The sequence below is a fragment of the Heterodontus francisci genome, chromosome 26 (assembly GCF_036365525.1).
Source record: "Heterodontus francisci isolate sHetFra1 chromosome 26, sHetFra1.hap1, whole genome shotgun sequence".
NCBI classification, from domain to species: Eukaryota; Metazoa; Chordata; class Chondrichthyes; order Heterodontiformes; family Heterodontidae; genus Heterodontus; species Heterodontus francisci.
This window is the reverse complement of record NC_090396.1, coordinates 19154615-19169239: the sequence shown is the minus strand read 5'-3', so window position 1 is coordinate 19169239 and position 14625 is coordinate 19154615. Positions and strand designations below refer to the sequence as shown.

Sequence of the window (14625 nt, the reverse complement as noted above, 5' to 3'; positions counted from 1 at the left end):
TGCAGCGGAGGCATTGCTGATGGAATTTCTCTAGCGCTGTATGTGTCGCTGATACACAGTCCAGGTCTCACTGCAGTACAGGAGTGTGGTGACGACAATTGCTCTGTACACTCGGACTTTTGTTGACTTGTGGAGGTCCTTGTTGTCAAACACTCGCTGCCATAGTTTGCAGAAGGCTAAGCTGGAGTAGCTGATCCGGTGATGGATCTCCTTGCCAATGGTGGCTTTTTGAGAGAGGTGGCTGTCAAAGTACGGGAAGTGATCAACATATTCCAGAGTCTCTCCTACAATATATGTTAAAAGTAAAAGGAGAACAACAGTGCAGAGAGGTTGCTCTCAGACAGGAACAGTAAAAACAAAGGGCCCGAAATGCCACTTTTGGTGGTGCAGAAGTGGTGCAGTTCCGGTGTAGCAGGCTGGAATTTGAGGCATAATTCAAATACACCAGTGTTACACCGGTTCTAAAATATACTCTAAATTGCAGTAGAATTGACAGCCGGTGACGGATGCACCCCCTCCCAACTTGCTACACATATGCAAATATCTGTTTGAGGCCAAAGCATCTGTCCTAGAAATCCTGCCATTTACACCAGGATTGCAGCTGACTTAAGTTTGTAGTAAGGAGGGTTAAGTTACCTGCATGACAGGCCATGGTTGGTTGAGTTCGCAGGCTTGAAATGTCTACAAACTTTGAAATATCAGCTTTGATTAAAGTGCTTATAAGAATCTTTTCCCTGCTGCGCTGCCAAGAAAAGATCTGCCTTTCTGCAGTTTCAGGCAGAAAAATCTTTTGCTTCCTGCCCTTCTCTCATGGGGCGTTCACCATGGGCTCACTATAGCGATTCACAGAATTACAGCATTACAGTGCAGGAGGCTGCCATCCAGCCCATGGTGTCCACACCTGCTCTCCGAAAGAGCAATTCCCTCACTTCCATTACCCCCGCCTTCTCCCCGTAATCCTGCACATTCTTCCTTTTCATATAATTGTCTAATTCCCATTTGAATGCTTCAATTGAACCTGTCTCCACCACATTCTCAGGCAGCGCATTCCAGACCTTAGCCACTCGCTGTATGAAAAAGTTTTTCCTCATGTCAGTTTTGCTTCTCCTACCAAATACTTTAAATCTGTGCCCCCTCGTTCTCGATCCTTTCACGAGTGGGAACAGTTTCTCTCCATCTACTCTGTCCAGACTGCTCATGATTTTGAATACCTCTATCAAATCACCTCTCAGCCTTCTCTTCTCCAAGGAAAATAGTCCTAACTTCTCCAATCTATCTTCATAACTGAAATTCCTCATCCCTGGAGCCATTCTCATGAATCTCTTCTGTACTCTCTACAATGCCCTCACTTTCCTAAAGTGCGGCGCCCAGAACTAGACGCAATACTCCAAGTTGAGGCCGAATGAATGTCTTATACAAGTTCAACATAAATTTCTTGCTCTTGTATTCTGTGCACCTTTTTATAAAGTCAAGGCTACTGTATGCTTTATTAACTGCGCTCTCAACATGTCCTGCCACCTTCAATGACTTATGCATATACACACACTCTTTAGAGTTGTGCCCTTGATTCTACATAGTCTCTCCATGTTCTTCCTACCAAAATGAATCACTCCATAGTTCTCTGCATTGAACTTCATCTGCCACGAGTCTGCCCATTCCACCAACTTGTCCTTTTAAAGTTCAACACTATCCCCCTCACAGTTCACAATGCTTCCAAGTTTCGTATCATCTGCAAACTTTGAAATTGTGCCCTGTACACTAAGGTCTACGTCATTAATATATATCAGGAAAAGCAAGGGTCCCAACATTGATCCCTGGGGAACTCCACTACAAACCTTCCTCCAGCCCAAAAAACATCCATTAACTACTACTTTTTGTTTCCTGTCACTCAGCCAATTTCGTATCCATGTTGCTACATGGATATTATTCCATGAGTTACAAGTTTGCTCACAAGTCTGTTGTGCGGCACTGTATCAAACGCCTTTTGAAAGTCCATGTACACCACATCAACAGCATTGCCCTCATCAATCCTCTCTGTTACCTCCTCAAAAAACTCCAATAAGTTAGTTAAACATGATTTTTCCTTAAGAAATCCATGCTGGCTTTCCTTAATTAACTTGCATATGTCCATGTGACTATTGATGTTGTCCCGAAATATTTTTTCTTGAAGTTTTCCCACCGCCGAAGTTAAACTGACTGGCCTATAATTGCTGGGCTTATCTTTACACCCTTTTTTGACCAAGGGTGTAAGTTTTGCAATTCTCAAGTCCTCTGGCACCTTCCCCGAGTCTAAGGAAGACTGAAAAATTATGGCCTCTGCGATTTCCACCCTCATTTCCCTCCTTGGATGCATCGCATCTGGCCCTGGTTCTTTATCCACTTTAAGTACAGACAGCCTAACTAATATTTCTTCTTTATCAATTTTAAACCTCTCTAGTAGCTGACTTACCTCCTGTGTCAACATTGCCTGGGTTGCATGTTCTTCCTTGGTAAAGACAGATGCAAAGTATTCATTTAAAAACTCAGCTATGCCCTCTGCCTCCATGTGTAAATCCCCACTCTGATCCATAATCAGCCCCACTCCGCCTTTTACTAACCTTTTACTATTTATATGCCTATAAAAAACGTTGGGATTTCCTTTAATGCTAGCTGCCAGTCTCTTTTCATACTCTGTCTTTGCTTCTCTTATTTGCTTTTTCACTTCCCTCTGGACCTTCTATATTCAGCCTGGTTCTCAATAGTATTTTCTACCTGGCATCTGTCATAAGCACACTTTTTCTTCTTCATCTTAATCTCAACCTCTTTTGTCATCCAGGGAGCTCTGGATTTGTTTGCCTTACTTTTCCTCTTCGAGGGAACATACCTTGACTGTGACCAATCTGCCAGCTTTTGACTCCAATTTATTCGTCCCAGCTCCATTCTCACCCCTTTGAAGTTGGCCTTCCCCCAGTTAATTATTCTTACCCCGGATTGCTTTGTCCTTTTCCATAGTCAGCCTAAACCTTATGATACAATGATCACTATCCCCTAAATGCTCTCCTACTGATCCACTTGGCCCACCTCATTCCCAAGAACCAGGTCTAGCAGTGCCTCCTTTCTCGTTGGACTAGCAACATACTGTTGGAGAAAACTTTCCTGAACACACTCAAGGAACTCTTGCCCCTCACTGCCCTTTACACGACTATTATCCCAGTCTATGTTTGGATAATTAAAGTCCCCCATTATAACTACCCTATAATTTCTGCACCTCTCTGTAACTTCTTTGCAAATTTGTTCCTCCATGTCCTTCCTGGTGGCCTATAGACAACACCGAGCAATGTAACCGCACTTTTTTTGTTCCTTAGCTCTAGCCAAATTGATCCTATCCTCGATCCCTCTGGGACATTCTTTTTCTCCAGCACTGCAATGCTCCCCTTAATCAATACTGCCACCCCTCACCCTTTTTTCCCTTTCCTATCTTTCCTGAACACCTCGTATCCAGGAATATCTAACACCCAGTCCTGTCCTTCTTTGAGCCAGGTCTCTGTTATAGCCACAACGTCATATTTCGACATGGCAATCTGCACCTGTACCTCACCAGTTTTATTAACCTCCCTCCGTGCATTCACATGCATGCACATTATCCCCGATTCAGACTTTATAACTTTCTCCCTTACTCTGACCCCACCTAATAATGTACTATTCCCTACTCTTGTGCAATCTATCTTCCTCAGTATTCTGTGTGCATTGATATTCCTCTCTAATACTTGCTCCTGGTCCCACACCCCCGACAAGTTACCAGTTTTGCTTCCCTCCAATCTGAGCTCCTTCTCAGGTTCCCACCCCTGACAATTTAGTTTAAACCCTCCCCAACAGCACTAGCAAATCTCCCTGCGAGGACTTTCGTGTCAGTCCTGCTAAGATGCAACCCATCCATCGTGTACAGGTCCCACCTGCCCCAGAACCGGTCCCAATGTCTCAGAAATATGATGCCCTCCTTCCTACACCAGTTCTCCAGCCACGTGTTCAATTGCTCAATTCTCCTATTCCTTTGCTCACTTGCACATGGGACTGGTAGTAATCGTGAGATTACTGCTTTGAGGTCCTGCTTTTTAATCTCCTTCCTCGCTCCCTAAAATCTTCTTTCAGGACCTCATCCCCCTTCTTACCTATGTCATTGGTACCAATGTGGACCACAACCTCTGACTGTTCACTCTCACCCAGAAGAATGTCTTGCAGCTGCTCCGTGGCATCCTTGACCCTGGCACCAGGGAGGCATCACACCATCCTGGAGTCACATTTACTGCCGCAGAAACGCCTATCTGTTCCCCTAACTAGCGAATCCCCTGTCACTACTACCTTTCCATTCTTCTTCCTCCCCTCCCGTGCAGCTGAGCCAACTGAGGTGCCACATACCTGGCTCTGACGGCGCTCCTCTGAGGAACGATCGCCCTCACCAGTATCCAAAATGAAAAACCGATTAACGAGTGAGATCATATCAGGGGACTCCTGCACTACCTGCTTGGTTCTCTTAAGACTGCCTGGCTGTCACCCATTCCCAATCTGCCTGCATGCTCCTAACCTGTGGTGTGACTACCTCCCTGAACGTGCTATCCACGTAGTCCTCCACCTCGTGGATGCACAACAGTGACTCCAGCCACCGCTTGAGTTCCGAAGCCCGGAGCTCAAACTTCTGCAGCTGGTGACACTTCCTGCAGATGTGTCTCTTTAGGACACATGGTGAGTCCATGACTTCCCACATGCCACAGGCTGTACATTCCACTCGGCAGAGCTACCCTCCCATACTTTAATTTTAGAGACTATTTATAAGTAGAATAGCTCACCAAATATCCCCTTCCGTTGCACCGAAGCAAGAACCAAATACTGGAGGGTTAAAAAAGTAGAAAATAAAGTAAAAAATGGAGCACCTCCTCCCCGCCTTCACTGAACTCTCTACTCACCAAACTCAAATCTCCACACTCAGCTTGCAATCTGCACACCCATACATGTGTTTAAAATGGAATCAGAACAGGGGCAAGATAAAATGACAGAGGTACACAGATAAAGCTACAGCAAAGAACTGGGAGGTACCATTCAACCTAGAGTCTACAAGATTATCCCGCACCCTTAATGATGTCTCAGACATGGTACGCTTAAGCATGTCATGGTTCAATAAGGAGGCAATGAAGAAACTGTATCTCCCATTGCAAACTGACCTCCAAACATCCTCTCAAAACACAAAAACCTAGCAAGACATAGGCAGACTTAGAATATTGACCAAATCACAAAGTGGTTTTACAGTGCATCTATTCTGTTACAAGAACTTACTTTCACTATGCCTCCCTGGTCTCTTTCTGAGCTGATGTTAAACATATTCTGATCCTGCACCAACATGATACCTGAGGGCCAGGGATGCCAGTGTTGCCTGGCTTCGCTCTGGTGTCATGACTCTCTTGGGACCAGAAAGGCCCTCGTCTCAGCTGAGTCCCAAGAACACTGTTCATCAGGCTGCGATGCCACTGCTAGTGTGGGAAGCTTGGTCTGCTATCCTGAACAACTACATTAACAGGTACCTGAGGGGATGGGCTAGAAAGGTAACAGGAGATGCCATCAGGTGAGAGAACAGCATCAGGAAAGTGGATTTCAGACATGCTACTTGTGACAAGTCTTGGATCGGAATGCCCACTTGTCAGCAGGAGGACATGATATCGGCTAGATCCTGTAGACCCTGAGAGTTGGTGTGCTGAATCTGTCAGAAGAGAGTTTCCATAATTCCCTCCAAAAGTTCCCAAAGGCCAGTGGGCAAAGTGACCACTTTGGATACCCTGACTCAAGTAGAGGCTTCTTTGTTCAGGGTCAGATACAGATGTTTGTGGTGCCGCCATTCCCTCCAGGTCCTGCTACATTGTGCTGAATCACTCTTGGATATTGGCAATGAAATTGGACTCTGCAAAGCCCCCAGCCATCTGCTTCAGGTACTCAGAGATGACTCTCAGTGCCTTCTCCAAAAGAATGTTGCTCATCCAGCATTCTCCTTTTCAAAGTGGAGATCTCTAGCGATCTGAGTCCAGAGGCTTGGCTGGTAAGGGCTGACTTCTGCCGAATGTCAGCATCCTACCCTCACTCAGGCACCATGAGGGGAATGATTGAAGGAGTGCCGCACATATTAAGAGATGGTAAAGAAGGGTAGGGGGAGCAGGTGCCTAACATGGCTGCTCTGTGAGGTTGTTGAACTTCTTCCTGCACTGCCAACTGGGGTTTCTGAATGTGGTACCCACTACAAAGCCACCTCCATCCAGACTATAATCATTTCAGGTCTCCAGCCCCCAACCCCAGACAGTCTCCCCTGCTCCATGTCTCCATTACAATGACATGCAAGTCCAATACTCTGAAGTTTGCCACTTGTTTCTTCAAATTTGGTTGCCATCCATGCTGCCTAGAGTGCCTCCTTCCTTCAGTGCTCCCATTATCCCATTAAGTACCAACAGGATGACAGTGGTATGCTTTTTTTTATTCTTTCATGGGATATGGGCATCATTAGCAAGGCCAGCATTTGTTGCCCATCCCTAATTTCCCTTGATAATTGAGTGGCTTGCTGGTCATTTCAGATGGCAGTTAAGAGTCAACCACATTGCTGTGGGTCTGGAGTCACATATAGGCTAGACGAGGCAAGGACAGCAGATTTTCTTCCTAAAGGATAATAGTAAACCAGATGGGTTTTTACAGCAATTGATGATAGCAATGGTGCCATGAAACTAAGACTAGCTTTCAATTCCAAATTTTTATTATTAATTGAATTTCAAATTCTACCAGCTGCCGTGGTGGGATTTGAACCCGGGTCGCCAGGGCATTAGCCTTGGCCTCCAGAATATTAGTCCAATGTCACTGGACTCATAATCCAGAGGCTCAGACTAATGCTGTGGGGACATGGGTTCAAATCCCACCATGGCAGCTGGTGGAATTTAAATTCAATTAATTAATAAACTCAATTAATTAATTTTAAAAAAATCTGGAATTGAATGCTAGTCTTAGTAATGGTGACAAGAAGCTATCACTGATTGTTGCAAAAACCCATCTAGTTCACTAATGTCCTTTAGGGAAGGAAATCTGCCATCCTTACCTGGTCTGACCTCCATGTGACTCCAGATCCACAGCAATGTGGCTGACTCAACTGTCCTCGGAAATGGCCAAACAAGCCATTCAGTTGTCAAGGGTAAAAATTGGGAGAGCTGTCTCACAGACTAATCAAGCAATGAATCATACCTTACAGAGGGACCACCCACAGCCCTTGTGGAAACAATGTCTCATCTTCACAAAGGATACCATCCATCGTGTTATGTGACACTACAACCATGCTAAAGAGGATAGATTCAGAACAGAGCTAGCAATGAAAAACTGGGCATCCATGAGGCCCCGTGAGCCATCAGCAGCAGCAGAATTGTACTCAACCACATTCTGTAACCTGATGGCCCAGCATGCCCCTCACTCTATCATTACCATCAAGCCAGGGAACCAACTCTGGTTCAATGAAGAGTGCTGAAGACCATGCCAGGAGCAGCATCAGGCATACCTAAAAATGAGATGCCAACCTGATGAAACTACAACACAGGACTATGTGCATGCTAAACAGCAGAAGCAGCGTGCAATAGACAGAGCTAAGCGATCAGAGCAAAGCTCTGCTGTCTTGCCACATCCAGTCATGAATGGTGGCGGACATTTAACAACTAATGGAAGGAGGAAGCTCCACATAGATCCCCATCCTCAGTGATGGGGAAGCCCAGCACATCAATGCAAAAGACAAGGCTGAAGCACCTGCAACCATCTTTAGCCAGAAGTGCCGAGGAGATGATCCATCTCGGCCTCCTCCTGAGGTCCCAAACATCACAGACTCCTGTCTTCAGCCAATTTGATTCACTCCACATGATATCAAGGAACAGCTGAAGGCAATGAATACTGCAAAGGCTATGCATGGGTCCTGACAACATCCCGGCTGTAGTAATGAAGACTTGTGCTCGCTGAGCACGCCCCAAGCCAAGCTGTTCACTGGCATCTACTCGACACTGTGGAAAACAGACCATGTGTGTCCTGCTTACAAAAAGTAGGACAAATCCAATCCAGCCAATTGCCACCCCATCAGTCTACTCCCATTCATCAACAAAGTGACAGAAGGTGTTGTCGACAGTGCTATCAAGCGACACTTACACAGCAATAACCTGCTCACCGATACTCAGTTTGGGTGCTACCAGGGCTACTTTGCTCCTGACCTCATTACAGCCTTGGTCCAAACATGGACAAAAGAGGTGAGGTGAGAGTGACTGCCCTTGGCATTAAGGCAACATTTGACTGAGTGTGGCATCAAGGAGCCCTAGCAAATTTGAAGTCAATGAAAATTAAGGGGAAAACCTTCCATTGGTTGGAGTCATACCTAGCACAAAGGAAGATGGTTGTGGTTGTTGGAGGCCAATCATCTCAGTCCCACGTCATGGCTGCAGCAGCAGTACCCTGGGCCCAACTACCTTCAGCTGCTTCATCAATGACCTTCCCTCCATCACAAGTTCAGAAGTGGGTATGTTCACTAATGTTTGTACAGTGTTACCATTACCAGTAGTACCATTTGTGGCTCCTCAGATGCTGAAGCAGTCCTTGCCCATATGCAGCAAGTCCTGGACAAAATTCAGTCTTGGGCTGCTAAGTGGCAAGCAACATTCACGCCACACAAGTGTCAGGCAACGACCATCTCAAACAAGAGAGAAGCTAACCATCTCTCCTTGACGTTCATCGGCATTACCATCACTGAATCTCCCACCATCAACATCCTGGGGGTTACCGTGGACCAAAAACTATACTGGACCAGCCATATAAATACTGCGGCTACAACAGCAGGTCAGAGGCTGGGTATTCTGTGGTGAGTAACTCACCTCCCGACTCCCCAAAGTCTATTCACCATCTACATGGTACAAGTCAGGGGTGTGATGGAATACTCTCCGCTTGCCTGGATAAGTGCAGCTCCAACAACACTCAAGAAGCTCCACACCATCCAGGACAAAGCAGCCTGCTTGATCGGCACCCCCATCCACCACCTTAAATATTCACTCCCTCCACTGCCGGCGCATAGTGACAGCAGTGTGTAACATCGCCAAAATGCACTGCGGCAACTTGCCAAGGCTCCTTTGACATCATTTTCCAAACCCATGACCCCAACTACCTAGATGGACAAGGGCAGCAGACGCATGGGAACACCATCAGTTCCTCTCCAAGAAACACACCATCCTCACTGGAACTGTATTGTCATTTCTTCAAAGTCAGGTCAAAAACTTGGAACTCCCTCCCTGACAACACTTTGGTTGTACCTACATCAGATGGACTGCAGCGGTTCAAGAAGGTGGCTCACCACCACTACCTCAAGGGCAGTTAGTGACGGCAACATATGCTGGCCTTGCCAGCGATGCTCACATCCCACGAACGAATAACAAAAAAATCCTCCTGCTGCACCAGCTCTCTTGCCTCTTTGTCCAGATATTTGACCAGCCCCCACCTTTCTCAAACAAATCCAGCAGAAATAAAATTATTAACCACCACCATTCGTATGGCAACAGAGCTGGGACAGTATCAAAGTAATGGAACCCTCACTTAAAAAAACAAACGTGACTTTTCCCAGCGTCACGCACACTGCTAACACACTGTGCAGCTAGATCACTGCCTGCTGCTCACTTTGAACACAATTGGGGAACATCTTTGAAAGCGCCTGAGGGAAATGTGATTCTGTGAGATTGAGCTAGTCTCCAAAGCAAACCAACCCTTCTCTCTGCAGTGAACGTTGTGATCTAATGGTACAGCATCAAAATACATCACCAGTACCCAAATAACAGGAGTCATCCATTGAAGGGTTAAGCAGTAGGCAAAGCTTGGAATGAGGCTGTAAATCAATGTTTGGGTAATATGGAATCAGATGTAAATTCTCCACAACCCTTGCCCCACCATGGGCCAACAGAATCACCAACATACTAACATTTCGCGTGTAACCCTTCTTCATAACTTAATGTGCTGCCATTTATCTCCCGCACCTTCTCGAGAAGTCGCGTCTGTTCATTCAGCCTGATCTCCATCTTGGTTATAACATCCTGCAGGCGTGCTCTCTCCTCCTCCAGGTCTCTCTGCTGGCGCACGAGTCTGTCCTGCTGTGCTGAAGGAAACCATCTAAAATCAACAATCAGACTCCAACAAAGTGGCTGCATAAACTCCTTGGCTTAAGACTAATTAGTTCACTGGATCAGTTGGTATATATGAAATGCTTACGACAGAAATTTTTGGGACACTGGTTATCAATATTGAGGAATCATGAGTAATAGTGAAACTCTGGAGGACTGGAATCAAACAAGCACAATACCTGTAAGCTCAGTCTGACACAGGCAAATGCAGGCCCATAAACCCAATAATCGATAAAATAATAGATTGATTGCAATGGGTATGCTGGCAGTGCACTTCTATTGCAATAACTTAAACAGCTAGCATGGATTTAGAAAGGGGCAATCTTGTCCAATGAGCCATCTTGACTTATTTGAGAACATCACAGACAAAGTACCTTGTGACACCTGTGATACACTTTATTGAGAGTTTAAGAAAGCTTTTGAGAAAGTTCCAAATGAAAGACTTCTAACTGAAGTAAAAGCTACAGGTTTCCAGGGAGGAGTATGGACTGAATAAGAAACAAAAACAGAAAATGCTGGAAATGCTCAGCAGGTCAGGCAGCAACTATGTAGAAAAAAAGAGTTAATGTTTCAGGTCGATGAACTTTCATCAGAATAGGCAAAGGTTAGAAATGCAATAAGTTTTGAGCAAGTGAAAGGTGGGTTGGTGGGGAAGAAGAACAAAAGGGAAGGTCTGTGATAGGATGAAAGGCAGGACAAATTAAATGACAAAAGGTTTCATGGTACAAAGCCAAATAAAGAAACAAAAGATGTGTCTGGATGAGGTGTAAGTGGCAGGAGAGCAGCCATCCAAACACAAAGTAAAGAGATTAAAAACAACCATTTTTATTAATTACCAAGATTATGAGACCTGCCAATCTGGTCTCCTGGCTGGAACAGAAGCATTCTGTGGATATGGATGGTGGAACTCATTTCAGGTGTAAAAATCAGTACTGTCACAGATACTGATCCCAGAGTTTCAAAGAAGCTTCTTCCCCTCTGAGATTTTGTCAGCACTTTCACCTCTGAGTCTGAAAGTTGTGGGTTCAAGTCCCAATCTAGAGACTCGAGCACAAAATCTAGTATTGAAGGAGTACTGCACCATCAGATGAGGCCTTATACCAAGTCAGGTGGACGTAAAATCTCCCATGGCAATATTTGAAGATGAACAGAGGACTCCTAACCAATATTTATCCCGTGTCCAACAGCACTAAAACAGATTGTTTGGTCATTAACACTTGCTGCTTGTGAACCTTGCTGTGTGCAAATTGGGTGCCACATTTCTGACATTGCAACAATGGTGACACTTAAAAAGTACTTAGTTAGCTGTAAAGTGGTATGGCATATCCTGAGGTCAAGAAAGGTGCTGTATGAATCCAAGTCTTCCTTTCAGAAATTTTTTTTGGGTGAAGGGTGAAGACTTCTGTGTGCTGATCAACTCTCTGCATTAGGAAATGATTAATTCCCATTACATATCTACCTCTCTGCTGCTCATCACGCTGCCTTGCATTGATCTCCATCTCATGGGACGTGCTCTGATGAGTGCTTTCCACTTTATAGGAGAGATCGTTCAACTTTGCAGAGAAGGCCCCCATCTGTTCAATGATACTATTGAGCGACCTGCAGGAGGACATGAAGGAGGAAGACTGGAGTCTGACTTTCCGTACACCCAGCCAAGGTCTTGGGCCAAGGATGTTTTGGAATAACAGCTGCTATTTTAAATATTAACAAATAGGAAAATGGTTTTCTGCTTATAACCATCTTTTAAATTACAGACTATAATCATGTCATTATATTACATTTAAACCATCCAGAACACTCAATTAGATTCCAGCCCGTAACTCATTCCTGGATAGCTGTCGTTCTACATATAAAGCAGCAGAACTCCCTGATTAGATCTCACCCTGTATCTCGCTCCCACACGAACCTCTCAATTAAATTCCAGCCTCTAACTCACTCACAAGTATGTTATTCTTTATATAAAAACCGCCTGATCCCCTCAATTAGATTCCCACCTATAATTCACTCTTGTGTATCTGTTATTCTATATATAATCCACCAGAACCCTTCAACTAGAGCCTGTAACTTGCTCCTTGGTGTCTATTACTGTATATGTAATTTGATCTTCTTTGTGATAGACGTGCTGCAGAATCCATCATCTTTCATAAATGGAAGGATGCCAGCCAGAAACTATAAGTTCATACTACGACTGTGGACTCACCATGTATGATGGGTGGTCCCACTCTCTCATGCAACTGGCAGAGAATGAGTTTAGATTGAAAAACTGATGCCAGATGGCACAGGTTAAATGCCTGCCTGTGAGTTATACTGTCCAGGTGGGGCCAAGGTTTGATGTGATTTTGCTGATCCCGGTGCAGTGGAGGAGAAGGCACTACAAATAGTTTAGCTCACTGGGTTACGGAAGATAAAACTGAACCAAGATTCCTGAACGGCATCCTGCAACACCCAGCTAAAAACTGTGGAAGAATGGGGACTGGTAATTGTATATTAACTGTGTTTAAATGTATGCAAATTGTGGGCATTAGCTGGTGATTCACTTGAATCCCTAATAATAGATAGAGACTGAAACTGTGGTGGTTGGGGTGAGGAGGTGTATGCTTGTAATGAATAACTCTGTAAATAAATATAAAAGTGTGTGAAGATTGGCTCCAGTTCTATCCTTCACTAACTGGCTTTCTGTAATAGACCAGGCACTCGGTGAGGACAGGATCAGACTTGGCTGCATTACTATTGATATGCAATAAGGAACTGTACCCCAGTGACACAATCAATGTCTTTTGAAATGGGGAACATGTAGGAGAAAAGACTGGTAGCTCTGCTCCTTAGGTACTGGCTTGCATTTGTCAGAATGTAAGGGAAGCATTAAAATTAACTCAGATTAACACTAAGGAAATTACAAGGAGTGTGATGAAAAAGTTCTGCCTCCTAAAAATTGTCCAAAAAATAATTATCAAGCCTCTTTGAAGAGTTTTCCTCCCAACCGTCAGTTGTGAGGACACAGTGGTGACTCTTTTTATTTCTCCTGGGCAGTATACTCCTTTCCTCTATGAAATTCCTCTCCTTTACCAACATGTTAATAGCATTCTGGCTGTACAGGTGACAGAGTTGGACACAGAAGGCTAGGTATGGTTTTAAATTGTTATAGTTATTGCAGAATTACCTTTGGCTTTTAAACTTTTTGGTAGGTTGTTTGCCTTGTCAGACCAGATAATGACACCACATTTCCCCTGAAGTGACCTAGCAAGCCACTCAGTTTAAGGACAAGCAATAAATGGCAACACCCACATCCTAAGAATGAATTTTTTTTAAACTGCCTATGCTCTGCTGCTGCTCCTTCAGTACCTCTGTCCTTCATTGCAGTTACAATAAACGCCTTGGCTACGTTCCTTCCATTTACTCAAATACGAGCCTGCAACTGCACTTGAGCTAGGACTGAGCACTTAGTTGATATTACCTTGTGTGTGAGGATGCACTGGTCACTGCATCGATTTCCTGCTCCTTCAGTTGTTTCACATGCTGCAGCTGCTCTTCGTGTTCTTTTCGCATATCCAGAATTGACTGTCTGTGGATTAAAGACCAGCAATGGGGAAGCTCATAAACAAAAAACGACTGGGCCACCCAATTAAATAATCTTTTCGGCTTTTAAGATGTACGCCTTTTCTGTTGGAAATGTCTTAAGCTCCTCTTATGGCCTACAGGATAAACGCAAGAGGTCCCAGGTTCAATCTCCATCCATGTTGGCCGAACTAATTTTAACTGCAGCATTACAATTGTCCTCAGAGGGAGAAAAAAAAACTGGACACGGGCCGGGATTTTACCCCAGGCAGATGGGAGAAAGCCGCAAACTGAAAAGTTGGTGGAGAACCTGCTTCCGCCTCACTTGGGGATCCGACCCGTATTTGCGGGTCGCAGTGCTTCAATTGGTGTGAGGCAGGACTTCCACCCGCTTGAGATAGGAAGTACCGCCTAACAGAACTGCCAATCAGCAGGCCGGCAGCTCTTAATCCCAGCAGTGCCACTGGGAGAGGTGACTATTGCTGCGAATGCAGTCCAGCATGAAGAGAACATGTCGGGGAGCCTGGAGCAAAGCTAAGTTTTCATTGCCTCGCTGGGGGTAATCGGTCAGGCCCCCCCGGGACATTCAAGAGCCGCCTGCTTTTGTCAGGCGGCTTCTCTCAGGTCTAGGACGCCCGCTTGCCATGCGCAAAATCCATGTGGAGGCAGACGAAGGCCCTTAAGTGGCCACTTAAGGGCCTTGATTGGTCTGGAGTGGGCAGGCTTTTTTTCGCTGCCGGTGCCGGCGGGAGCAGGTCGGGAAGGGCTCCCGGAACCTCCCACTCCATTTTACGCCACCCCCCCCTGCCACTATCCCGCTCTTTGGGGTGGCATAAAATTCAGCCCGCTGATTACTATCCAGTGACCCCTGCTGGAGAGCACA

General features: G+C 45.2%; 1 protein-coding gene across 8 annotated transcripts in view; it reads right to left on the bottom strand.

Moving 5' to 3' along the window:
* Window positions 1–14625, bottom strand: part of LOC137384209 (fas-binding factor 1 homolog) — a 116229-nt gene that overhangs the window by 26468 nt on the left and 75136 nt on the right. For all 8 annotated transcript variants that reach the window (XM_068057878.1, XM_068057881.1, XM_068057884.1 and 5 more), the window contains 3 exons: window positions 13642–13749; window positions 11647–11786; window positions 10044–10162 (listed from right to left, as the gene is read on the bottom strand). In XM_068057878.1, the coding sequence (XP_067913979.1) occupies window positions 10044–10162; window positions 11647–11786; window positions 13642–13749 (367 nt within the window). The remainder of the gene's footprint in view (window positions 1–10043; window positions 10163–11646; window positions 11787–13641; window positions 13750–14625) is intronic.